Source organism: Urocampus carinirostris, chromosome 5 (assembly GCF_059441175.1).
Source record: "Urocampus carinirostris isolate Australia breed hairy pipefish chromosome 5, RoL_Ucar_1.0, whole genome shotgun sequence".
In the NCBI taxonomy this organism is placed as follows: domain Eukaryota; kingdom Metazoa; phylum Chordata; class Actinopteri; order Syngnathiformes; family Syngnathidae; genus Urocampus; species Urocampus carinirostris.
This window is the reverse complement of record NC_142353.1, coordinates 11027981-11053773: the sequence shown is the minus strand read 5'-3', so window position 1 is coordinate 11053773 and position 25793 is coordinate 11027981. Positions and strand designations below refer to the sequence as shown.

Below are 25793 nucleotides of genomic sequence, written 5' to 3'. Positions count from 1 at the left end.
CCTAAGAATTGTCCCAGTATTGCTTTTAGCATGCAATGGCATTTAACCACACATAATTCCCTTAGTCAGACATGTTTTGCTTTTGTTTTCTCCACCTTTCTCCTTCTCGGGGTTTGTACAAGTGCTTGAAATCCTCGAAAATATTCATAGTTTAATGTTGTGTTTTGAAGGTTTGAAAAGTGCTTAGATTTTTTGGTGAAGTGCTTGTAAATGCTTTAAGATGTTGCCATATTTCGTAGGTTAGGTGTTGGGCTATGGTTAGGAGCCAGGGTTTGGGCTTTAAATAAGGGTTTTCAAATTATTTTATGTTTCCAAAATAGGATCGGGGCTAGGGTTAGAAATTAAGGTTTTAGGATATTAAGGTGAATTTAGGGTTCTCAAAAAGGGTTTGGACTAGGGTTACAGCTAGCGTTATATGAAGGGTTTATGCGCCATAGTAGGGTTCTAAAGTCTAAACAAAATGAATTGTTCCAAAATAGGCTTAGAGCAAGGTTTATTGTTTTGTACTAGGGTTAGGAGCCAGGGTTTGGGCTACAAGTTAGAGTTTTAAACTGATTTTAGGGTTCCAATATAAGGTTGGTGCTTCAGTTAACATTTGAAACTGAAGATTAGGCTACTTTTCTTTTGATCAGCACTGGATTTCTTTTTTTAATATTACGGAAAAATTTGGGAAATTGGTTGTGAAAGTCCTTAAAAAGTGATTGAATTTGGGCATAAAAAATGTGTACAAACCCTGCCTTCTCGAGACACTCGTGTTGATTATTTGGCTGCTGGCTATGGCTTTTTCACAGCTGGTCATAAAGCCAACGTCACTTTGTCGTTGGTTCCAACTTTGTCTGCTTTTTTTTTCACTGTTTCATCTCTAGCCTTTCATGTCAGCCACTTGGATGCAGGATATGGCTAGCCGCTAGTTGCTGTGGTTATTGTTACCTGCTTGTTCCATGTAGATAAAGTTTGCTTCATTTTCAGCCTAATCTACCTTATGCAGCGAAATGTTGCTTTTTTCCTTTTTTAACACGGTTTCCGTCTTTAGCCTGTTATGTTAGCCTCTTGTCTGCTAGCTATAGCTCCTTGCTAGCCCATGTTGTTATTGTTAGCTACTCCTGCTTTGTCTTTAAGTGTTATTTCCTTTCTGCAGCTGTTCATGCAAGGGAACATCGTCTAATCCCGTGATTATTTTCCCCCACTGTTTCCTTTTCTAGCCACTCAAGTTATCTACTTAGCAGCAGACTATGGATCACCTCTAGCTGATATTTTAATTGTTAGCTACTCCTGCGTCATCCGTCAGTGTCACACACAACTGCTCCTGCAAGCTAACATTGCTGAGATCGTTGAATCAGGAATCTTCCACTTTTTTCCTCTGTTTCATTCTCGGGCCACTCATGGTCGCCACTTGGCTGCAGGGTCGAACTCACACTTGGACACTTCTATTGTTATTTTAGTCTTTCAGTGTGACTTATCCTCCACAGCTGTCATTCTAGTAAATGTCACCAAGTCCCATCATTCTGGAATCTGGGGCTTTTACCTTCACCGTTTCCTTTTTGGGCATTCTAGCTAGCCACTTGGCAGCAGGCCACGGTTGTTTTTGTTAGCTCCTCCTGCTTAATCCTTCAGTGTCCTTTGCTTTTTAACAGGCGCTCTTCCAAACTAACATTGCCGAATACCATGCTTTTTGCCCACTTTTCTTCTCTAGCCACTCATGGTAGCCTCTCTGTTGCAGGCTAGCCACTGTTGTTAATGTTATCTTCAACTTTCAGTATCTCTTGCCTTTCACAGCCCCTCTTGCAAGCGAACATCCCCTAGTTCCATGATCCATGCATCTGGGGATTTTTGTACACCCACGGTTTCCTTCTTTAGCAACTCATGTTAGCCACTTGGCTGCAGGCTAGGACTATCAAGTAGCTGCTATTGTTATTGTTAGGTACTCTTGCTTTGTCTTTAAGTGCCATTCACACTTAACATCTGTTCTTGCAAGTTAACATTGCAGAGTTCCTTAATTCAGACATCTTCCACCTTTTTCCCCACAGTTTCCTGCTCTAGCCACTCAGGATAGCCACTTGGCTGCAGGCTATGGTTGTTGCTAGCTGCTATAATTATTGTTAACTGCTTCCGCTTCGTCCTTCATTGGCATTTGCTGTCCACTGTCGCTCTTGCAATCCAATATTGCTGAGTTAATTGAATCAGGCATCTGGTGCTTTTTCCTCACTGTTTCATTCTCTAGCCATTCATAGTAGCCACTTGGCTGCTGGTGATGGCTCTCTGCTAGCAGCTTTTGTTATTCTTAGCTACTTTTACTTTTAGTGTTACTAGCTTACCTTAGCTGCTCATGAAAGCAATAATAAAAATGAAAAACAAAAGGAATAATATGATGTAAAAACGAATAAAATACAAATTTTTAATTGTGTTTGTGCATGTGTTTGTGCAGCAACGTGGAGGGCTTCGGTCTGGAAGCAGAAGCCCGCATGACCACGTGGCATGTCATGATGTCGTCAGAAAACGAGAGCGACGCCGTGCACAGTCAGGATGTCAGCGAAGGTAAGATTGTGGACTTGGAAAGCCCGGAAGTTCTGATGATACCCGTTTTGACTCCTTTTTAGGCCGGCAGTTGCTTTTGAAGGCGGTGAACCGGGTGTGGACGGAGCTAATGCACAGCAAGCGTCAGATGCTGGAGGACATCTTCAAGGTGGCGCTGCCCTGCAATGACCGAGGACACGTCGACATTGCAACCGCACGACATGCACTCGAGGAGCCCGCGCTTAAGAGCTGGCAGAACCACCTCGGTGAGGGAACACTTACTTTGAGGACACTTTCAAGGACTATCTCTCTCTCTTTCCTACCCTCTCTGTTACCCTCTTTATTTTTCTCCCATTATCCCTTTATTCCTATCCATCTATCTTTACCTCACTCGCTCTCTTTTTCTATCCTTCTATCTCTATAGATCTATCTGTATCTCTTGATCCCTCTATCTATCTATTTACTAATTGAGGACACTCAAATCAACTATCTCTCTAGTTCTCTCTTCATGTCTACCTCTTTCTCTATATCAGGGGTCGGCAACCTATGACACACGTGGCAGCAGTGGCACGCGAGCGCATGAAAAAACAATACAAATAATAATGTTTTTTGTCTATAGCGCATTTTTACCTGATATTTAGACATTTTCAGTTGCGCGCCGTGTTTACGGTCGCGCCCCTCCTTTTCTGTTTCGTGTGTGAGTGCGCGACTGCGCTGTGCCTCGCAGAGGAGAGCTCCGTGTTTTAACGCAGCCAACAAAACACGCGCGTGATAAATGAACGAATCATGACGGCTCCTCGAACGAAAACATCTCGTTCTTTCCAGCCAGCGTGGACAGACAAATGAGGCTTTGTGCCAAAAATGACCGTGCTGTTTTGTGCATTATGCCTCGAGAGCGTTGTACCTCGCACGGCAAGTGTTAAACGTCATTACGAGACGAAACATGAACATGAATTGAAGGCGGAGACATTAAAACGCGCGGCAAACAAACACAGACCCTGAAAACCTTTTGTCACTGCTAAAAACACAAGCTACCACATTGTTCACTGCATAGCAAAGCACAGAAAACCATTTACTGATGGCTAATATTTTTAAGAAGCGTGTGTGTGCGCGCATGCACGCGCCTTCTGCTTTGCTGCTGTTATTTCAAGTTGATATTTTCTGCAACAAGATATCATTGATGAATGGTATGGTTGCTGTCCATATCACTTGTTTTTTTATTGTTGTTCATTTTTTATGAAGAATGGTTGATTCTGGTTAATTCTTGTGGCAAAAAGTTAAAGTCATTGATGGCTACAGGCCTTTCCACTAGTTATTCACAATCATTTTTAGTTGATTGATGAACAAGAATAGTGGAAGATAAATTGGTCAGTTATACCAGTGTTTTTCAACTAGTGTGCCTGGGCACACTAGTGTGCCGTGAGACCTTGTCTATTCTGCCGCTGGAATTTGCCCAATTTTATCTTTCCAAAAAATCAGGCCATTATTTAGTATTTTTGCAATCTTCAGACAAGGAACTGTAATAGTCATCCATATTATTAGGTTGCAGTAGATTTTTATATACTTTTTCTGTACTAATTATCTGCTCTTGAGGTAGCACAGTACATTTAATAACTTAATTGGTTTAACAAATCAGTTTAAGATTGCACTGTAAAAAATAAAAACAAAGCACATCGTTCTTTTTTATTTTAAGTATTATTTTCTTCCTTTCATAAACTAATTATCTGCTTATGGGGTAGTACAGTGAAATATTTGACATAACTTCATTTTCAAACATTTTTGACGGGCGGTGTGCCTCAGAACTTTTTTATAAATAAAAGTGTACCATGGTTCGAAAAGGGTTGAAAAACACTGAGTTTTACGATTAAAATGTATATCAATGTTGTATATTTGGACTGGTTGTAAAATGACAGCTCTGTTGGATATTAAAAAAATGTTGAGCGAGTCATTGATCTTGGTGTGGCACACTGATTTACAAGGACATTTGAAAGTGGCTCTCCACACCAAAAAGGTTGCTGACCCCTGCTCTATATCTATCTCACCTGAAAGAAACTTTTGTACATTTTAAAGTCAAAGACATCGATCTGGTACATTTTTAAGAAGGTAGATCTATCTAGAATGAATGTGTGCCCTTGTAACTTATTGAAGCTTACACCAATTATGAGAGGCAATGACACAGCAAACAAATCACACCCACAAATTATGGTAAACAAGATAGAGGTTGAATGCAAAAAAATCTGCTTGTCATCTACTTTGACTAAAAATAACTTGTGCGATACAGATGCTGTACTATCATATAAAGGAAACGGACCAAATTACTGGTATGAGTTTTAAATGTAATTAAACGCAATACTCATATCAGGAATTTGGTAAATTAAGATTATATTTTTTCAATAACTGGGTAACTAAACGAATTATTTTTTTCGCTGTTACAACGCCGTTACCATTACTGATCGTCAAAAGTGGCGCGTTACTTTGGCTTGCCCCCTTTTGCCATACCTGACACCATTTTCAGCCGCGCGCTTTTCCGGTCTCTTCCGAGTTGTTTACGTCACGTCTTCTTGGGTCATGTCACCATTTAAAATAGAGAATACCATACAGTTGGATAGCGATTCAGAATGTAGTATTTACTAATGGGCCGAAAGAAAAGGCGAATCAGGACTGATTTGCAAAAAATTGAGCCCTATATTGGAAAGCAACAGTGGTGTTGTGACTGGTGCGGCAACACGTGTTGTTAGTGAACAAAACGGCTCTATGAGCCACCTCTTGGACGTGAACGAATGGAGCTAGCTTCCTACCAAACAACAGCTGATCCCCTCCGGGATGCCTTACTTCTCTCATGTGATTGGTCAATATGCATTTTCTTTAAGGTATTCTGGGTTTTTTAAATCTGTTAAGTATAAAAAAGGTTAAAATTGTTTTCTATTTTATCTTTTTTTTGTAGATTCATGAATGTTTTAATTATATTTCCAGTGTTTTTCAGTGTTGATGTGTTTATATAAAAATGTGGGAGTTTTTTCTGCTTTGATCTTTCTTTTTTCTTTTAGTCATTGTGTCTTTTCTTTTGTTTCATTTTTTTCTATTTTTGTCTTTTATTCTTTATTTTTACCCTCTCTTAAGTCATAATGTTACATAATTTTTGTAGGGATTAAAACAACAAAAACAACTTGAAGAGATGTTTGGGCCCCGAAAGATAGTGAGCTGATCTGAAAAAGCTGGTTCTCTAAAAAAAAAAAAAAAGTCGGAATTCCTATCTCTACAAGTAATGTCCGGTCAAAGATGTCACTGAGGTTTTTGGTCAGAAAATGTCAAATTCTTTGACATACAACAACTTATTTTTAAAGTAACAGACATAGTTACTTTCCTTGGTAACTAGTTACTATTACTATACAGTATTTTAGATACTAACTCAGTAACTTCTTGCAAGAAGTAGTGAGTAACTATAACTCCTTACTTTTTTAGTAACAGGCCCAATGCTGGTTGTTACCATGTTTGCACCAAGTTGTAATTTTTAGACTTTAAGTCAACCACTAAAGCATCATGTCTGTTACAATTAAAATTACAATGACCCATTACTGGTGAGCTTTTTTCAGAAACTGTTCCTAGGCTACTCAGGTGTTCTGAAGGGGCTCCTTTGCCCTGGCCTAGACTTTTTTTTTTTAAACTAATTTGCCGATCCTGCCCCGCCACCTGAAACTCATAGCAATGTTTTGAATTTCAGTTCACGAGAAGAAGTGCATCAGCCGCGGCGAAGCGGCGGCTCCGGCGGCAGCTACCCAGTCCAAACTTTCTCGGGTCAGCAGCGGCTTCGGCCTGTCCAAGCTCACGGGTGTTCGGCGACACAAGAAAGAAAACAGCCTGAGCAAGAACAGTCTCTCGGCACAGGTCGGTTTTGGTCCCGGCCCCGGTCTGTCTTCAGTCTAAATCTGTTTTTTGGGCACCCGCAGGAAGCCTTCCAATGGATGTTCACACACATCGCCGTGGTAAGGGACTTGGTGGCCATGCAGTACAAAGAACACCAAGAGGTAGGCACTTCTATCTCATTCATTAATCACTTCTAATGATGTCATTATTTTTTTACCCAATCACAAACAGAGAACATATGACATTATGTGTCACAGGGCAGAATTTGTGGACCCAATTTATACATTTTATGAAATCCTCTATGGCAGTACCACTAGTTAAAGTACCAAGAGTTAAACTCTAGACTACAAAAAATATTGTGAGTTTTTTGTTTTTCAGAATAATAAATAAACATATGTATGTATATTTATATTCATAAATGTACCGTATTTTCCGCACTATAAGGCTCACCGGGTTATAGGGCGCACCCCGAAAAAATAGTTTTTGGTCCTATTTTTGACATACATAAGACGCACCGGATTATAAGGCGCTACAATGGGAACGTGGACAAAACAGTCGGATAGTTCAGTCCAACTTATTACCCCCTTAACATTCCGAAAGCTTGCAAAGACGCAAATACGTGTCGAGAACACGTGGGGATGCGGTGTCCGTAAGATGTCACTCAAATGCATCGTTCCATCATTCGGAAGGTTAAAGTCTTGGGATTCAAGAAATGATAACCATTCCTTCGTATCTATTTTCTTTTTCGCTCGCAACTTTACTGTGCATATGACAATAAACACTTGGAATTGAGTTGAATTTAAAAATAGACACTCCATTCCATCCATTATCTGCACCGCTTATCAGAGAAACATCGAGTTCAGTCTGAAACAAGATACAATATAAAACCGGGAATAGCTCACCGAAGTCGTTGTGTTCATAATAATGTGCAGCCAATGTCCTCTTATATCCGTGAGGGTAGTAAATCCAGGAGAATACCATATTTACAAATACAGAATAGAAAAAAATGCTTTCTTTATGCCGTCAGCCACATGCTATACGCATTCATCTTTTTCGGCCAATTGCAGGCTTTGTTTCGCTGTTTAAGCCAATGGCAGCCTGTAAATTATAAAAAGGATCCGCCTCTTGACTTCCGAATAACTTTAGCCAATAGTGATCGAGTCAACTGATGATTGACACGTCTTTTTCGGCCAATTGCAGGCTTTGTTTGCCGTTTGAGCCAATAGCAGTCTGTAAATGATAAAAAGGATCCGCCTCTTGACCTCCGAATAACTTTAGCCAATAGTGATCGATTCAACTGATGATTGACACGTCTTTTTCGGCCAATTGCAGGCTTTGTTTGCCGTTTGAGCCAATGGCAGTCTGTAAATGATAAAAAGGATCCGCCTCTTGACCTCCAAATAACTTTAGCCAATAGTGATCGATTCAAATGATGATTGACACATTGGTTAGCCAATGAAACGCCGGTAAATAAATCCCAGCATCCACCGCGTACTACTTGGCGTTCGGGGGGAAATCGAGTCGGCGGCTGCAAGTTAGTTGGAAAACTTAATGTTGATCCATAAATAAGGCGCACTGTATTATAAGGCGCATGGTCAGCTTTTGAAAAAAATAAAGGCTTTTAGGTGCGCCTTATAGTGCGGAAAATACGGTAATACAAAAAATATTAAAAGGAAACCACTTTGTTCTTGATATTTCATATACGTTTTATCAACCTTTTTGTTCAGATTAAAAAAAAACTGGTACCCGTTGCCTTCCTGCTCGGCGCTCTGGATCAGGGGTTGGAATTGGGGGGTTTGGTCACCTAATGACTCCCAACGACAGGTGTTTCTACACATCGGTTGGGTAGAATTATCGTTGCATCTTTTACCGTACACAGTCGCATGTGTGTGTATTGGAGCCGACCCCTGATTGATCGGGGTGGAGGCGAGAAAAAAGAAGATTATAAAGTTGTATGATAACGTTTCATTCAGTGGCCTATATTACAAACCCTGTTAAGCTATTTAGCTTGTGGGCTGTAGTTTGCCCACCTCTGGTCTATGGGCTCCTGTTGGTTGGCAAAATGTCTTTTCATGCGCTATGCCAACTTTTAATGAATTTTCCCATTTCAGCGTCAACAGAACGCGCTGAAGTACGTGACGGAGGAGTGGGCGGCCATCGAGTACGAGCTTCTCCGTGAACGAGGCCTTTGGGGGCCCCCCATCGGCTCCCACCTGGACAAGTTTGTGCTGGAGATGACCGAAGGCCCCTGCCGCATGCGCAAGAAGATGGTGCGCAATGACATGTTCTACATCCACTACCCTTACATCCCAGAAACGGAAATCAACACCAACCCCACACAGGTACCAGAAAAATATGATAAGTACTATCTTTTGGCACCAAAAATGAGCAACATTTCATTTTTTAAATTTTGTCTGAAAAAAACAAAAAACAAAAAATGGCTTCCTTCTAAGGCAGGGGGGCAGGCTTTTTCATCCACCCCACCAAACGAAAATTGTCAAAATATATACAATAGTAAATAAATTACTACTGATAAAAGAAAAGGTATTTTGGTGCCAACCTTGTACCCATTGTCACTTTGCTGTCAACAACAAAAGTCCTACTACAGAAATACTACAAAATTACTACAACATTACTATCAAATTTAGTGCTGAAAAAGAGGACAAATCTATCACTTTGCTTTCATTCTGAATAAAAGAAATTACTATACAAATAATAAAAAAAATTATTACAAAAATACTACAACAGAAATACTACAAAAATACAACCACCATAATATTACAGAAATATGAACGAAATACTAGAAAATACGACGATAGAAAGACTTCAAAAATACTTCTAAAGAAATACTACAAAATACCACTATAGTAAAATACAGTAATACAAAAACACTACTACAAAAATATTAGAACCGATATAACTACAAAAATACAACTACGGTAATAATACAAAAAGTACTAAAGAAATACTACAAAAATGTGACTATGGAAAGAATTACAAAAACATGCAGAAATCTACAAAAATACTACAAAAATACCACTACCGTTAAAAGTATAATATAGAAATTTTACCAAGGAATATTACGACAGAAAACCAACAAAAATGATAAGACACATATATTTAGACAAAAATGCAACTATAATATTACTATAAAAATACTACCTAAATACGACACAAATAATATAGAAATATTACAAAAATACTACACAAATACATAAAATAAAACTACAAAAATACTACACAAATACTACACAAATACTAAAAAGAAACAAAAAAACTACAATAATACTACGAAAGATTAAATTTCAAATCTAGTCGTGAAAACAGGGACCTGATATATTATTTTGCTTTTATTGTGAACGTTTCAAAACCAATTTGTTGAAATTAATCTATTTTTTTTTTTCTAAATAAAAAGAAATATAATATTCAGATGTCTGCATGTATATTGATTCATAAATGAAAAAATTGTATAGGTCTCCAAACTTGGGCCCCTTGGCCAATTTTTTAATCCAATGCGGCCCCCAACACCAAACAGTTGACCACCTCTGGTCAAAGGTGAGGCGAGCTTTGGGAAGTTGGCCTTTACCCACAGGCGAAACAATCCCCGAAAGGGTTGTTTATTTTTTGGTTTGACAACGTGAAGTTTGTAAATGTTCTCAAATATTAATGTTATTTAATTTGAATCCCTGAGCAGAAGCCTGTCCGCTACCGTCGCGCTATCAGCGCCGACAGCAAAGAGTACTACATGCGCCTCCTGTCGGGAAACCCAGGGATGTACCAACATTCCGTGGAGCACAGCAGCGAGGGTGAGACCACCCGACACGAACCTGAGCACGGGGAGGACACCATCGCCAGGGTCAAAGGTAAACCGCAACAGGCTGATAGTATTCTCTTTATGGAGCCATTATTGTGAACTGGAGGTTTCCCTTTTTTTAGGTCTAGTAAAGGCGCCTCTGAAACGCTCTCGTTCAACGGCGGATGGCGGCGACGAGGACGCTCAGGATCAGATCCAGGATCAGTTGCTGGAGTCAGGAAGCGTTGAGGAGGAGCAGCAGCAGCGCACCGACAATACCGCCCTGCTGCGACTGCTGGAGGAGGGCGAGAAGGTCCAAAAGACACTTTTTGTTCTTCGTTACAACTGAATTGCAATCACAATGGTCCTTGCCAAGCTCCTTGGCCTCATGCTGTTGCAAGTAGCAATATTTGCCAAATCAAATATTTTGGACATTCTCATCAAAGATTTGCTTCCTTGCTAAGCCCCTTGCCCATATGCCTGGTGCAACATTTCCTGAATCAGACTTTTTGGACATTCTAATCAAATATTTGCTTCCTTGCCAAGCCCCTTGGCCACATGCCTCCTTGGCCCTTTTTTTGGTCGGTCAGACACAAACACGAACGCACGCACGTACGTACGTATGTGAATATCTCAGGTTTGAGTATAGTTTTTATTGTTATATGCCAAAGAGGTTACCAGAAGGTTGAGTAGATTCTCAGAAAACAAACAAGACCCAGCATTCATAATAAGCACGCTCCCAAGGCTGTGCAATTGGGCAGATAGTTTAGAGGGTTGTGTTAAAAAAATAGCAGTGTGGCAACCAATCTTTTGGTTCATCAAATTTTGTGGAAAAACAAAAACAGGTTTGAATCAGGTGTGAATCCGGTGGCGCCCATTTTATGATGATGAAGCCAGAACAGGTTGAACATGCATTTGGGGAAAATGGGTCTCTCAAAACGCTGCTATGAAGAATGGCGTTCTTTGATTAAAAAGTTGATTGGAGAGGGAGAAACCAATAAAAAAGTACAAAAAACCCTTTGGCTGTTCAGCTAAAAAGGATCTCCAATGCCTTAAATTGGGTAAAAAAAAAACAGACACATGGAAGAAAACGAAAGGCAATTATTAAAATGGACCACTCCAATGAACAGCTCCAGGACGATAAAACACAGTCTGCAGTTACCTGTAAGCGCTGTGACAGTTAGAAGACGCACGTGAGAAACAAATTGATTTTTAAGAATCCCACGCAAAATCCCTCTGTTAAAAAAAAGGCATGGGCAGAAGAGTTTAAATTCGCCAAAAACGCATCAACTGGTGTAAAGAATAATGGAGGAACATTTTGGGGACTAATGAAATTAAAATTGTCCTTTTTGGGTCCAGGGGGCACAGACTGTGCCTTGAATTACCCACTAACTCCCACCACATAAAACCTCAGTACACATTGAAGACAGTGAAGCATGGTGGTGCAAGTATCATGGTCTGGGCATGTTTCTCCTACTCTGGTAAGGGACCCATTTATCCCATACCAGGGATCATCGATCAGTTTGTGTATCTCAAGATACTTGTAGAGGTTATGTTGCCTTATGCTAAAGGAGACATGACCTTGAAATGGGTTTTTCAACAAGACAATGACCCCAAAAACACCACTAAACGGGCAAAGTAGTGGTTTGAAACCAACAAAATTAATGTTATGTAGTGGCCCCACCCCAATCCCCGGATCTCAATACTCTTCCATTATCCTCTCTTTAAACTCTCTTTCCTTCTCTGCCTTATTCAACTCTGACATTTTCACCTCTTCCCTCAAACTCTTCTTATACCTTGCCCTACACGATCCATCTATTCTCAGTTTTCCCTCCACATAAAAATGATCAGACATACCACTCATTTCACCTCTGTAAACATGCACATCCAACAATCTACTTAACATTCCTTTCCTAACCACTACATAATCCATCAGTGCTCTGTCCACCATCTTGCCACTATCCACTCTGACAAAGGTATACTTATTCATATCCCTTTTTTTAAACAATGTATTTCCAATCACCAACTCATTTTCCACACATAACTCAATCAATTTCTTCCCACTCTCATTTCTTCCTGGTACTCCATATCTACCAATCACATTTTCAACCATTTCATCACCCACTCTAGCATTCAGGTCACCAAGTATTACCACTTTCCACCCTTCTTTTGCACTTGCCACACATTCAGACAAGTCCTTCAAGAACTCTCTCTCCTCAGCGCTTCTTTCTGAACCAGGTCCATATCCACTTATAAACATCCATACTTCTACACCCCACTTCAACCTCACCCACATCAATCTGGAAGATATCTCTTTCCACTCCACCAGTTTTTCCTTTGCTTTCTCACTCAGAAGCACAGCCACTCCTTCTCTAGCATGCCCACCCGTAACTCCAGAAATTCTACCATACATACCTCCAAGCTGTAATTCACCCTTTCATCTTTGTTTCACTCAAGGCTAACACATCAACCTTCCTTTTAGTCATCATCCTTCCGATCTCCTCTTTCTTCCAATCAGTCGCTTTACTTCCACATCCTCTCACATTTAGTGATCCTATAACTAGGGTTTGCGAGACATTTCGGTCTCCCGCCCCCTTTCTTTGCCTTGCTGTCTCTTAGGGAGTAGAGATAGAGAGGAGAGGATCCCCAGTCCCCTCGCTCCCTCCACTTTAGTCTTCTCTTACGACACACAGCTGACCACGGTGGGAGAGTTCTCTTACCTCTCACGAGTATAGGGCCCCTCACCACAGGGAAAAATCAAGAACACATTCATATTTCTGACTTTTTCTGGGAGGTTGATACAGAGGAGGGGATTCCCAGCCCCCTGGCTCAACCCAACTGATGTGTTGGGAGTCATTAGGTGACCAAACCCCCCAATTCCTACCCTTAATGCCGAGCGCCAAGCAATGAGTACTAATGTTGTAAGTCTTAGGTATGACTCGGTCGAGGCTTGAACCAACAACCTCCCGGTCTCTGCGTGGGCGCACTACCCCCAAGGCCACAGAGCTAAAAAACTGTTCTCATGCAACTAGATATTAGGATTGCTAAATCATACCTTTTTAGAAAATACAACATAGTTTGAGTTTGTACAGTCAACAGCAGACACTGCTATTTTTTAACACACCCCTTAAACTATTTGCCCAATTTCACGGCCTTCGCAGCATTCATATTATGAATACTGGGTCTTGTTTGTTTTCTTAGAATCTATTGAATCTACTGGTAACTTGTTTGGCATGTAACAATAAAAATGATACTAAAACCTGAGACATCCTGTTTAGTCACATTGCACTGCTATTATTTTGAACATCACTATATATAAACACACACATTCACGGATCCCAAACGGAAACATTATCACCACTCTCGCTTTGCTCTCGGGCGATAATAAATGATAACAGTCGGCATGACTCTTTCGAATGCAACCTCAATAACAACAGTCCCTGCAAACATCCTTGGCCATATGCTCGGTCCATCGTTTCCTTAATCACACTTTTTGGACCTTCTAATCAAATATTTGCTTTTAATATTAACTTTGTGTTTTCAGATCCAGCACATGTACCGCTGCGCTCGTGTCCAAGGCCTGGACACCAGCGAGGGATTGCTGCTTTTCGGGAAAGAGCACTTCTACGTGATTGACGGCTACACCATGACCGTGTCCCGGGAGATCAGGGATATCGACACGCTGCCACCCAAGTACATAACGTTTTACCCAAGCAGTCGCCATAACGTTTGTAGAGTAACCTTCTTAAGTTCCTAAGCGTTTGTGCACCACATCTTATGAGACAATACAAAATCTTTTTCAAAAACTTTGATTGCTCATTCATGGTCAATTTGGGGCATCACAATTTACACACTTTTTCTAGAACAATCTTGAGTTCAGCCATCTCATTTGCAGTCTATTTGGCGCACCAAGTTTTACATTACGATTCATAATTTTAGTATCATTGGCTTTGTACACTTTTTGTTAAAAAATCTAAGTTTTGATAGCACATTCCCAGTTGAGTTAGCGCACCACTTTTCAAACACTTTTTCAAAAACAATGAGTTAAGCCAACTCATTTGCAGTTTATTTACCACACCACCTCTTACATTGCTATTCAAATTTTACAAATCATTGGCACACTACCATTTATGGACTTTTTCTAAAACAATCCTGAGTTCAGCCATCTTATTTGCAGTCTATCTGGCGCACCACGTATTACATTACAATATAAAATCTTTGGCTCACTGCCCTTTCCACACTTTTTCAAAACACAATCTAAACAAAGCTGCCTCTTTCAGAGTTTATATGGCGCACCAGCTTACCACTTTACCAATCATTGAAAAATGTCTTGTCATCTTTCTACCCCATCTTCAAATGATTGGCCAATTATGCACTTTTTCCCAAAGCATTCTGAGCTTGGCACACCAGTGTACCACTTTACTAACCTTTAAAACCTGTCTTGTCTTTTTTCCACTTTACAAACACTGTTAGCGCACCTAATGGCACTCTAAATAAACATTTTTTTTTCTCTTTTTGTCTTCTTTTGCCAGCTTGCACGAGGCCATCATCCCCAGGGGTGCGCGCCAAGGTCAGAGTCAGCTGAAGCGGACGTGCAGCATCTTTGCTTACGAGGACATCAAGGAGGTGCACAAGCGACGCTATCTGCTGCAGGTAAAATTGTTTTTTGTATTTTTTGTGTGTGCCGTCTGAATTGGAATATAAAAAGTGTATTGTTGTGCACTAGCCAATGGCAGTTGAGGTGTTCTCCGCCGATGGGAGGAATTACCTGCTGGCTTTCCAGAAGGGGGTGCGCAACAAAGTTTATCAGAGGTATAGTAAATGTTTATTTTTCCCCATTGTTTGAGAAAATTTCGTTTCAATAATAACACAGATTCCTTTTTAGGTTCCTGGCAGTGGTGCCGTCGCTGGCCGACAGCTCCGAGTCCGTTTCAGGACAAAGGCCCAATACCAGTGTGGAACAAGGGTGTGTTTCTTAAATTTCTTTATTTAAAATAATGTTTTTTGTTTTATTTATTTTGTTTTGGATTTATTTGGTTTCGTATACAGACTAATACAAACAAATATCAGCTTCTGTTAATCACAAGGGAGGAAGAAATGCAATGGCAAAACTAAGCCACTAGAGAGGGGTGTCAGCCTCTTTCTTGTTTTTGAGAAACATGAACCATGTTTTGTTTTTTGTTTTGTTTTTATTTTGTTTGTTCTATTTTGCTTCATTTGGTTTTGTTTTATTATTATTTTTTAGTTTCATATTTTATATGATTTTATTTATTTTGTCTTTGTATTTTTTCATTAGAGTTTTTTTTATAGTTTTGTTATATTTATTTTTTATGATTGTAAATGGTTCATTTGGGTATTTTTTTTTTCCGGATGTTTTTTTAAATGTGGTTTTATTCTGTTTCGTTTTTTCATTTTATTATGCTTGGTATTTTATTTTGTCTTTGTTTTGTTTCATTTTGACGTTTTATTTATTTATTTATTTATTATTATTATTTTTAATTTTCTTTTGTTTTATTTTTTTTTTTGTTTGTTTATTTTGTTTTTGTAATTTTGTTTTGTTTATTTTACTGCAGCAGTTCATGCTAAATAAATAAATTAATAAATAATAATTCAGCTTATGCCAGTTTCACAGACTTAAACTGCTAATGCTAGCAGAAAACTATATAAATCAGCATACACTGTACAACAAAAAAATGATAATGAAAAATAACACTACAAATAGAGTACAATAACACCAAAATGTATTAATTCTAGCATCAGGCTAACTATCCTTCACGTTTTCCACAGGTCTGGTCTGCTCAGCACTTTAGTAGGCGAGAAGTCGGTGACTCAACGTTGGGAGGTAAAAATTCAAGTTGTTTAAAGTTGGACCATTCTCCCCATCCAGACCCTTCCCCTTTCTCACATGTTTTTTTTTTGCAGCGAGGTGAGATCAGCAACTTTCAATACCTGATGCACCTCAACACCCTGGCAGGACGCTCCTACAATGACCTGATGCAGTACCCCGTCTTCCCTTGGATCCTGGCTGACTTTGACTCCCAGGTGAGTCCTGATGGCGCCGTCTCCACCCTTGTGGTTCTGATTCTGGTTTTGTGAACAAGGAACTGGACCTGAACAACCCCAGGACCTTCCGGAATTTGGCCAAACCCATGGGGGCGCAAACCGATGACAGGCTGACCCAGTACAAGAAACGCTACAAGGACTGGGAGGACCCCAATGGTAGGGACTGAAAATTAAGGACCCAAAGGATACATTTAAAAAGCAATCCTACTTACCCCCACTCAGGTGAAACCCCAGCCTACCACTACGGCACACATTACTCATCCGCCATGATCGTGGCCTCCTATCTAGTGCGGATGGAGCCTTTCACGCAGATCTTCCTCAGACTCCAGGTGAGCCTATAAAGGTCTGTGTGAGAGAGAGAGAGAGAGAGAGAGGAGAGAGAGAGAGAGAGAGAGAGAGAGAGAGAGAGAGAGAGGAGAGAGAGAGATGAGAGAGAGAGAGAGAGAGAGAGGAGAGAGAGAGAGAGAGAGAGAGAGAGATGGAGAGAGAGAGAGAGAGAGAGAGAGAGAGAGAGAGAGAGACTTGTGGTTCTGTAGGTGTAATCATAGCAAGGGCTTCATCCAATACACATACCCTCTAGGGATCTCAAAATATTTTTTCCTTGAAAAGATCTCTCATTGACTTTAGCAATATTTTGAGCTGAGTCAAGAAAACCTTCTTTCATCTCCATCTAGCTTGTCCATTTTTTTTTTCCAAAGGGCTTTCAAACAACTTTTGTCATGCATAACAAAAAGCTACTTCAATAAAGCCAAGCTAATTTAACTCACCCCTACCCCAGGGCGGCCATTTTGACCTTGCCGACAGGATGTTCCACAGTGTGCGCGAGGCCTGGCTGTCCGCCGCCAAGCACAACATGGCCGACGTCAAAGAGCTCATCCCCGAGTTCTTCTACTTGCCCGAGTTCCTGCTCAACTCCAACAACTTCGATCTGGGTCGGTAGCAATGTTCCCTCTAGGCTGCGTGTGTGCGCAATTGCGCACTACCCAGAGCTTTTCCGCGCACAAGAAAATCTAGCCAGCTCACAAAAATCAGGGCTCGAAATTGCTAATTAAGAAGCGAATTAAGTCAAAGTTACAGTGCATGAAGATAAAAATACAAGGGTTCCCCTGACGTTGTGTTCTAAATGCGGTATTTTGAAGTCAAGTTCGAAGTCGAACGAAGTTAAGTAAATCAGTAGAGTTTTTGAGAACCGGCTTCTTCGGCTCAGCTCACTAAAAGGAACCGACTCTTTCGGGTCCTAAACGGTTCTTCAGGTTGTTTTTGCTTCTTTCATCCCTATATGACCAAATATTATGTAAAATTATGCACAAAATGACTTAAAGGAAGGGGGAATATAACAAAAAAGAAAAAAATACCAAAATGAAAAAATAATGAAAAGCTGAGAAAAATGAAACAAAAGGAAGAGAAAAAAGAAGGAAAAATTCAGAAAAAAAGCCAGAAAAAAAAGAAAAAAGAAACAAAGGAAAAAAAGTAAATAGAGAACAAAAAGAAAAAAAAGTTACAGCTAGGAAAAAATAAACAATGAGATTTTTTTTGAAGGAAATAAAAACAAATTAGAAAAAACAGGGAAAAAGAAGAAAAAGTTTGTGTTGCATTCAAGTAATTTCCAATTATACCAAGTCAATCTTGTTGCCAACATTGTACTTCCACAAAAAAATGTGATTAAATAAGGTTGTGTATCTTGCAACCGACTAAATAAGCCCCCCAAAATGTTAGTATTATGCGACAAAAGATACCAGGAAAAAAAAATGGAAATCTTGTGAAAGAATTGTTGTAAAAACAAATGACGTTTGTAGGCAACGCAACCTTTGCAATAATACATTAGTCAATTCATTTAAAAGTGAAAAATGTTTTTGCATTGCCGGAAACTCAGCAAAATGTAAAGTGATGTCAAGTTTTTGACACGTATGATAATGACTTAGTTGCCACATTTGGGATTGCTGTTGCTCACTGTTGTTTCAAGCGTTGCTCACCGACTTTGTGTGAACGCTCAGACCCGTGGAAAATTAGAGGGAACATTGGTCGGTAGCGGCTAACGTTGCGTAACATGTAGGGAACTTGACCGATGGTAACTGTTGCTTCCACCAACAGGTGCTAAACAGAACGGCACCAGGCTGGGCGACGTCATCCTGCCTCCGTGGGCCAAGGGGGACCCTCGAGAGTTTATCCGGGTACACAGAGAGGTGGGCCATTTGCATTTGTGTTGAAACACAATTTTCTTTACATCCTGACTTCGACCTTGGGGAAAAAAAAAATGTTTTGCAAAAATTGGTGCTCCACCTTTCATACTCTCTCAAGATTCTGGAGCCGTGCACCCTAGAAGCTCCATTTTTTTCTCTTAAAAAAGGCTTTGGATAGTTTTTAAGAAGTTTTCAATGCTTACCCACTAGTTTTAGCATGCCCTTTTTTTGTTGCACCACATAAGAATAAAAGATTGGCACAATATTTTCCATAAGTTTAGTTCGTAAACATAAAAAAATATATATATAGTCAGCTCTAACAACCCTGAACACGTTTTTGGGTCCACCACCTCAAAAATAAAGATTGGCCAATCATTTTCATAACTTTTGTTTGCAAACTTAAAAAAATTGTTGTGATATTTTGCACCACCCATTATTTTTCCTCGAAAAAGTTAACCACAATCTTCAAAAAGTTGCGCACCCCAGAAGCATTTTTCTCCCCCCAAAGGGTTTGCAAAGTTTGTGATAAATTTTCTACTTTTACCCACCAGATTTATAATCCAAAGTGTTGAAAATTAAAGGATTAGTTCAATATTTTCATTTATTTTAGGTTGTAAACTTTGAAAAAGTGCTATTTTGTTGAAACTTACGCACCACCCATTTTACTTGCTCAAAGATTTTGGTACAGTCTGCAAACACGTCTCAAACTGTGCACCAAATAAGCACCACTTTCTCAAAAACGTTTGTACATTATTTAATATTTTTTGTGTCTTTAACATCCATAAACTGGGTGCACCATCTAAAGGTGCTGTCATTTCCATAATTGTTCATCTAAACATTCATTCTGTACATTTTGGAAAAATTTTCACCCCCAACCTTATCATTAGTTGTCTTTGAATGCCTCACCAAAGGAGTTTTTTTTCATCTTGTTCACCTCTGTATTAGCTCCACATTTCCCTAAATTGTGATCTTACTTTCTTACTTCCGGCGCCGTCACGAATGGCAGCCACTCCAGCAAGCTCCCGTGTATTTTCGCTACTTTTGTGATTTATTTATTTGTTTAGTTATTTTTGCTTACTTTATCAGTGCCTTGCAACACTTGGATTACTTTCTATCCTATGGATATGGGTTTCAACTCGCAAAAATACGTATATTCAAGAAACCTACTCCTCGACCTGAGGAACTCTCGAGCCGGCACGGTCCCTTTTTTACCTACCGAGGTAAGGCGACCCTACCGGGGTTGCAGAGCCGGTGCTAAAGTAAAGGCTAAGCGGCTAGCGGCGAAGTGGCGATATAAGCCCACGGTACCGTCCATAATCATGGGGAATGTCAACTCCCTACCGAATAAGATCGACGAACTGGCTGTGCTTGTGAAAGACATCAAAGCATACAGGGAGTGCAGCTTGCTTTGCTTTACGGAAACGTGGCTCACGCCTAGCATCACGGACGCTAACATCGCGCTAAACGGCTTCTGCGCTGTTCGGGCTGACAGAGGGACAAAAGTCAGTGGGAAGCGCAAAGGAGGGGGACTGGCTATCTACGTGAACTCGAGGTGGTGTAACCCCGGGCATGTAAAAACCAAGATTTCTATCTGCTGCCGTGATGTCGAACTTTTGGCTGTAAGTCTCCGTCCCTATTACATGCCCAGAGAGTTCGGACACGCCATTGCTGTCATTGTTTACATCCCACCGCGCGCTGATGCGGAAGTAGCGTGTGACGTCATCCACTCCGCGGTGGCAAAACTCCAGACACAACACCCGGAGGCTGCAATGTTAATCTCAGGGGACTTCAACCACGTGACTCTTGATAAGACACTGCCCTCTTTCGTCCAGTATGTGAACTGCAAGACCAGGGGAAATAGGACTATTGACCTTCTGTATGCGAATATAAAAAATGCATACAGCGCTAAACCACTGCCTGCCCTTGGAAAAGGAGACCACAACCTCATTCTGCTTAAACCACAGTACAAACCAAGAGTGAGGAGGCTACCAACAACCACACGCTCATTTAGAAAATGGTCCACCGAGGCAGAGCAGGCTCTGAGAGACTGCTTTGGATGTACGGACTGGGATGTCCTGCTAGGGTCCAGCAGTGGTGACATTGAGGAGATGGCAAACTGCACTACTGACTACATTAAGTTCTGCATGGACAATGTTGTTCCGACAAAGACTGTACGCTGCTATGCCAACAACAAGCCCTGGATCACGAGAGACATCAAGTGCCTTCTGAACCAAAAGAAGAGGGCCTTTAAAAATGGTGATCATCAGGAGCTAAAACGAGTACAGAAGGAGCTCAAAGTCCAGCTCCGGAAAGGGAAGGAGCAGTACAGGAGGAAGTTGGAGAAAAAGCTGCTGAACAACAACATGAAGGAGGTGTGGGAAGGGATGAAAACAATTACTGGCTGCAGCACCAAGCAGGGAGTGGCTGTGGATATAGATGTGGGGCGAGTCAACCAGTTGAACAACTTTTTCAACAGGTTTGACCACTCCGCCTCATCCTCACCCCTGAGTTGTGCAGCTGTCCTTCCCCCTCCCCCTCTGCACACTAGCATGGAAGACATCCCCCCACTAAAAATAACTTCAGCCCAGGTGTGTGGGGAGCTGAGAAGGCTACGAACCAGCAAGGCAGCTGGTCCGGATGGAATATCCCCCCGACTGCTGAAAGCCTGTGCGTCTGAGCTGGGAGACCCTCTACAGCGCATCTTCAACCTGAGCCTTGAACAGGGGAGGGTCCCTCAGCTGTGGAAAACATCCTGCATCATCCCAGTCCCAAAGAAATCAAGACCAGAGGAACTCAACGACTTCAGGCCAGTCGCCCTGACATCACATGTGATGAAGACCATGGAGCGGCTGCTGCTGCACCACCTGAGGCTACAGGTCCGTCACGCCATCGACCCACTGCAATTTGCTTACCAGGAGAAGGTGGGAGTGGAGGATGCTATATTATACATGTTACACCGATCCCTCTCTCACCTGGATAGGGCGAAGGGGGCTGTGAGGATTACATTTTTGGACTTCTCTAGTGCCTTCAATACCATACAGCCTCTGCTACTGAGTAGGAAATTGACAGAGATGGGAGTTAGCTCACACCTTGTAGAATGGATTACTGACTACCTGACAGGCAGACCGCAGTATGTGAAACAGGGGGGCTGTACATCGGACACCGTGGTTAGCAGCACAGGATCTCCGCAGGGGACCGTTCTCTCTCCGTTCCTATTCATTCTATATACATCGGACTTTAAGTACAACTCTGAGTCCTGCCATGTGCAAAAGTTTGCCGATGACACTGCGATCGTGGGATGTATCAGAAACGGGCAGGAGGAGGAGTACAGGAAATTGATTCAGGACTTTGTCCGATGGAGCGACGCAAACCACCTGCACCTAAACACCACCAAGACCAGAGAGATGGTGGTGGACTTCAGGAGAACCAGAACTCACCCGGTTCCTGTAACCATCAAGGGAGAATGTGTAGAATTTGTCCAGACCTACAAATACCTGGGTGTGCAGCTGGACAACAAACTGGACTGGACTGCCAACACAGAAGCTCTATGTAGGAAAGGGCAAAGCCGACTTTACTTCCTCAGAAGGCTGGCCTCCTTCAACATCTGCAAAAAGCTCCTGAAAATATTCTATGAGACAGTAGTGGCAAGCGCCCTCTTCTATGCGGCAGCGTGTTGGGGAGGCAGCATCAAGAAGAAGGATGCCTCTCGTCTCAATAAACTGGCTAGGAAAGCGAGCTCTGTTGTGGGCAAAGAGCTGGACAGCCTAACAACAGCAGCTGAGAGACAGGCACTGAAAAAGCTGAGGTCAATCATGGACAATCCATCGCATCCGCTTCACAGCATTATCTCCGGACAGAAGAGCAGTTTCAGTGACAGACTGCTGTCACTGTCTTGTACTACGGACAGACTGAAGAGTTCTTTTCTTCCTCATGCCATGAGGCTCTTTAACTCCACCCGGCAGAGTAAAGGCCCACATTAAACCACACCACCTACATTGGATCTTACTGCATTATGTGTAGCACTATTTAGTTAATCTATATAACATGCTAAAGTGGGCATTTGCACGTCACACTGGGTATTTGTATATTGTTTTCTTTTGGCTTTATTATTGTATTGTTCTCAGCTCAGGGATGCTGCTGGAAATGTGAATTTCCCTTAGGGGATGAATAAAGTATCTATCTATCTATCTATCTATCTATCTATCTTGCCCTTTTTATATTCCCAGGCTCTGGAGTGCGATTACGTGTCGGCGCACCTCCATGAGTGGATCGATCTGATCTTTGGCTATAAGCAGCAAGGCCCCCCTGCCGTGGAGGCCGTCAATGTTTTCCACCATCTCTTCTACGAGGGCCAGGTGGACATCTACAACATCAATGACCCTCTCAAGGAGACTGCCACCATCGGCTTTATCAACAACTTTGGGCAGATCCCCAAACAGGTGCTAATGCTCACACAATCAATGATGTATATAGTATACATATCTGAATGATTACATTTTTGCCAACATCAATTTTGTGTCAGGATTTAAAAAATATATATAGAAAATCTTGTTTTTATGATTTTATTACAACGCTAAAATGTTAAACACTAAGAAATACATTGTAGTCAAGCTCAGGGATGGATATGATTATAATTATGGCTTGTTTTCTTAAACAGTGCCTCTGAATGTTCTCCACCCATTTTTCTATCAAACATTTTACCAAAAAGTGTTTTAATTTTTTAAACGTTTTCTTTATAATCACATACTGTACATATATACAATTATGAAGTTAACCCCTTAACATTCCTGTAAAATTCGCTTTGAATCTCAATCTAAGGCATACCCAAAGTAAATTGAATGCTGTTCTTGAACAATTTGGAGAATATGGATGGTTTTGGTCTCTTGAAAGGTAACACTCTAAAGTTTTGTCGAAAATAATCATTTCAAGTGCTACTAAGATTGAGTAATCTGAGTTTGAAAACACAGAAATAGAAGATTTTTATTCTCGGCTGATATTTTAGGAGGGGGCAGTGAACATTTTGAGCATGTTTTAACAGGATGGATAATTACTACTCGGACATATATAGATTGAACATAATAGCATGTAAAAATATATTCATATCATTTAATAGCATAATAAAATTAAGTTTAGTGTAGTTTATCAAATTATTGCAGGAATTTTTTTTTTTATGGCCCACACCTCTTGGGGAAGTTTATTTAAGGTTAAATGATTGCAAACACTTAAGGTGAATAATTAAATAACTTTTTAGAAAAAAAATCAGATTGAAGAGAAAAATCAGGGTAGGTGAAAGATATGGACATGAAATGTTGCTCCAAACAGAATTATCCATCTATAAACTGGGGATGTATCTAACACCATTACTAATATATATATGTCTAGAAAAAGACTACTAGAACGTTTAAAGTTGCAATTGTGTGTGTTGCAGCTTTTCAAGAAGCCCCACCCGCCAAAACGGGTTCGCAGCAAAGTCAACGGTGATGCAGGCAACGTTCCTCCGAGCTCCACCGGAGAAAAGATCTTCTTCTACCACCTGGACAACCTCAGACCTTCACTGGCTCCCGTTAAAGGCATGCGTTTACACATACCTGTATTAGAACCAGTGTTGGCAGCCTTTATTCGCCTTTTTTTAGGTTCTTCAGTAAATGCTATTTAGGTAATGGCGAGATAACTATTTTAAATGGTGACATGATCCGAAAAGATTTGACGTAAACAACTCTCAGGAGAGTGAAAAACCGCCTTATTCAAAGTAACACACTGCTTTTGACCCTCAGCAATGTAACGGCAGAAAAAGTAATTAGTTAAATAACCCCGTTACTGAAAAAGTAACGCAATTACACAAGTGTTAATTATAATGCCGTTATTCCCAACACTTCCTGCTTGTCTTGTGACATCATAAAGGGGCCAAATAACTGGAGCCCATAGTAATACCAGTAAATGAGTAATTATACGATAATTATATAAAATCTTTGACATGTTGTGTTTTTCCTTCAGAGCTGAAGGAGCCGGTGGGCCAGATCGTGTGCACCGACAAAGGCATTTTGGCGGTGGAGCAGAACAAAGTTTTGACTCCACCCACGTGGAACAAAACCTTCGCTTGGGGATACGCCGACCTCAGCTGCCGGCTGGCCAACTACGAGTCTGATAAGGTCAGTGGCGCGGAACCTTAAAATAACACTACTTTCTAAACTATAAGTCAGAGGTTTTTTTTCATAGGGGTCGCGCCCCTGGCCAAACTATCAAAAAGTATGGAATCACCAGTCTTGGGCAAGCCCTCACTTAGATATTTTGTTCTGTAGAAAAAACTCAAGATCACAAACATGAAACAATCGTATAGAGCAAATGCAGGGAAATGAATATGGAATCACTCAATTCTTAGGAAAAAAATATGGCATTTTGAGTAGAAAATAAGAACACACCCTGTCAATTTCTTTTCCTTAATTGGGCACCTGGCTTAGATTATGTCTGCTTGTTAGTCAGCAGTTAAAACAGTGCAGTTATTACACCTTGGAGGGCTCCTGGACTAAGTGGATTGGCAAGATTCATGGATCCAACATGAGAGATGTCTCTAGAGACCAAAGATAGGATCCTCGAACTTCTTGAAGAAGGTAACTCTACCAGTATGGTTGCCAAAGATGTGGGCTGTCAGCTGTATCGAAGATTTGGACCAAGTACAAACAGCATGGGAAGGTTGTTAAAGTCAAGCGTACTGGTAGGCCAAGGAAGACATGTAGGCGTCAAGACAAACAACTAAAAGCCCTATGTCTTGAAAACAGAAAATGGACAACAGAACAAATGACAAGGAAATGGGAGAAAGTTGGAGTCAATGTATGTGACAAAACTGCAACATCGGCTAAAGGAAATTTCATACAGGAAAGGTAAATGGATACCATCGTTGATGGTTTATCACAAAAGAACATGACCGCAATATGCTATGGAGAGGAAATCATGCACTGTGGATGACTGGATGAAGGTTATCTTCAGTGATGAGTCATGAATCTGCCCCACAGTCTTGATATGGGGCTGCATGTCAAGCAAAGGCACTGGGGAGATGGTTAGGGTCAAATATGCACAAGTTTACGTTGACATTTTGGACAGTTTCTTTATTCCTTCAATTTTCCAAGATGCCAATGTATCATGCCACAGAACAAAAACTGTGAAAGCATTCCTTGGAGAAAGACGAATCCAGTCAATGTCATGGCCTGCAAACAGCCCAGATCTCAACCCAATTGAAAACCAGTGGTGGAAATTGAAAAGAATTGTCCTCAGCAAGGCTCCGATCTGCAAAGATGATCTGGCAACTGCAATCAAAGAGAGTCGGCAACAGTTAGGTGAAGAATACTGTTTGTCACTCATCAAGTCCAACCCCTTAGAGACTG

The 25793-nt window shown here is 40.9% G+C and overlaps 1 protein-coding gene across 4 annotated transcripts in view; it reads left to right on the top strand.

Moving 5' to 3' along the window:
- Positions 1-25793, top strand: part of wdfy3 (WD repeat and FYVE domain containing 3) — a 108862-nt gene that overhangs the window by 70300 nt on the left and 12769 nt on the right. For all 4 annotated transcript variants that reach the window (XM_088335683.1, XM_088335684.1, XM_088335682.1 and 1 more), the window contains 20 exons: positions 2426-2535; positions 2598-2780; positions 6236-6399; positions 6462-6539; positions 8490-8720; positions 10073-10241; positions 10315-10484; positions 13716-13864; positions 14704-14824; positions 14898-14983; positions 15057-15137; positions 15959-16013; positions 16094-16213; positions 16273-16390; positions 16457-16563; positions 17013-17166; positions 18326-18417; positions 22641-22853; positions 23843-23984; positions 24409-24563. In XM_088335683.1, coding sequence (XP_088191809.1) covers positions 2426-2535; positions 2598-2780; positions 6236-6399; positions 6462-6539; positions 8490-8720; positions 10073-10241; positions 10315-10484; positions 13716-13864; positions 14704-14824; positions 14898-14983; positions 15057-15137; positions 15959-16013; positions 16094-16213; positions 16273-16390; positions 16457-16563; positions 17013-17166; positions 18326-18417; positions 22641-22853; positions 23843-23984; positions 24409-24563 — 2698 coding nt within the window. The remainder of the gene's footprint in view (positions 1-2425; positions 2536-2597; positions 2781-6235; positions 6400-6461; positions 6540-8489; positions 8721-10072; positions 10242-10314; positions 10485-13715; positions 13865-14703; positions 14825-14897; positions 14984-15056; positions 15138-15958; positions 16014-16093; positions 16214-16272; positions 16391-16456; positions 16564-17012; positions 17167-18325; positions 18418-22640; positions 22854-23842; positions 23985-24408; positions 24564-25793) is intronic.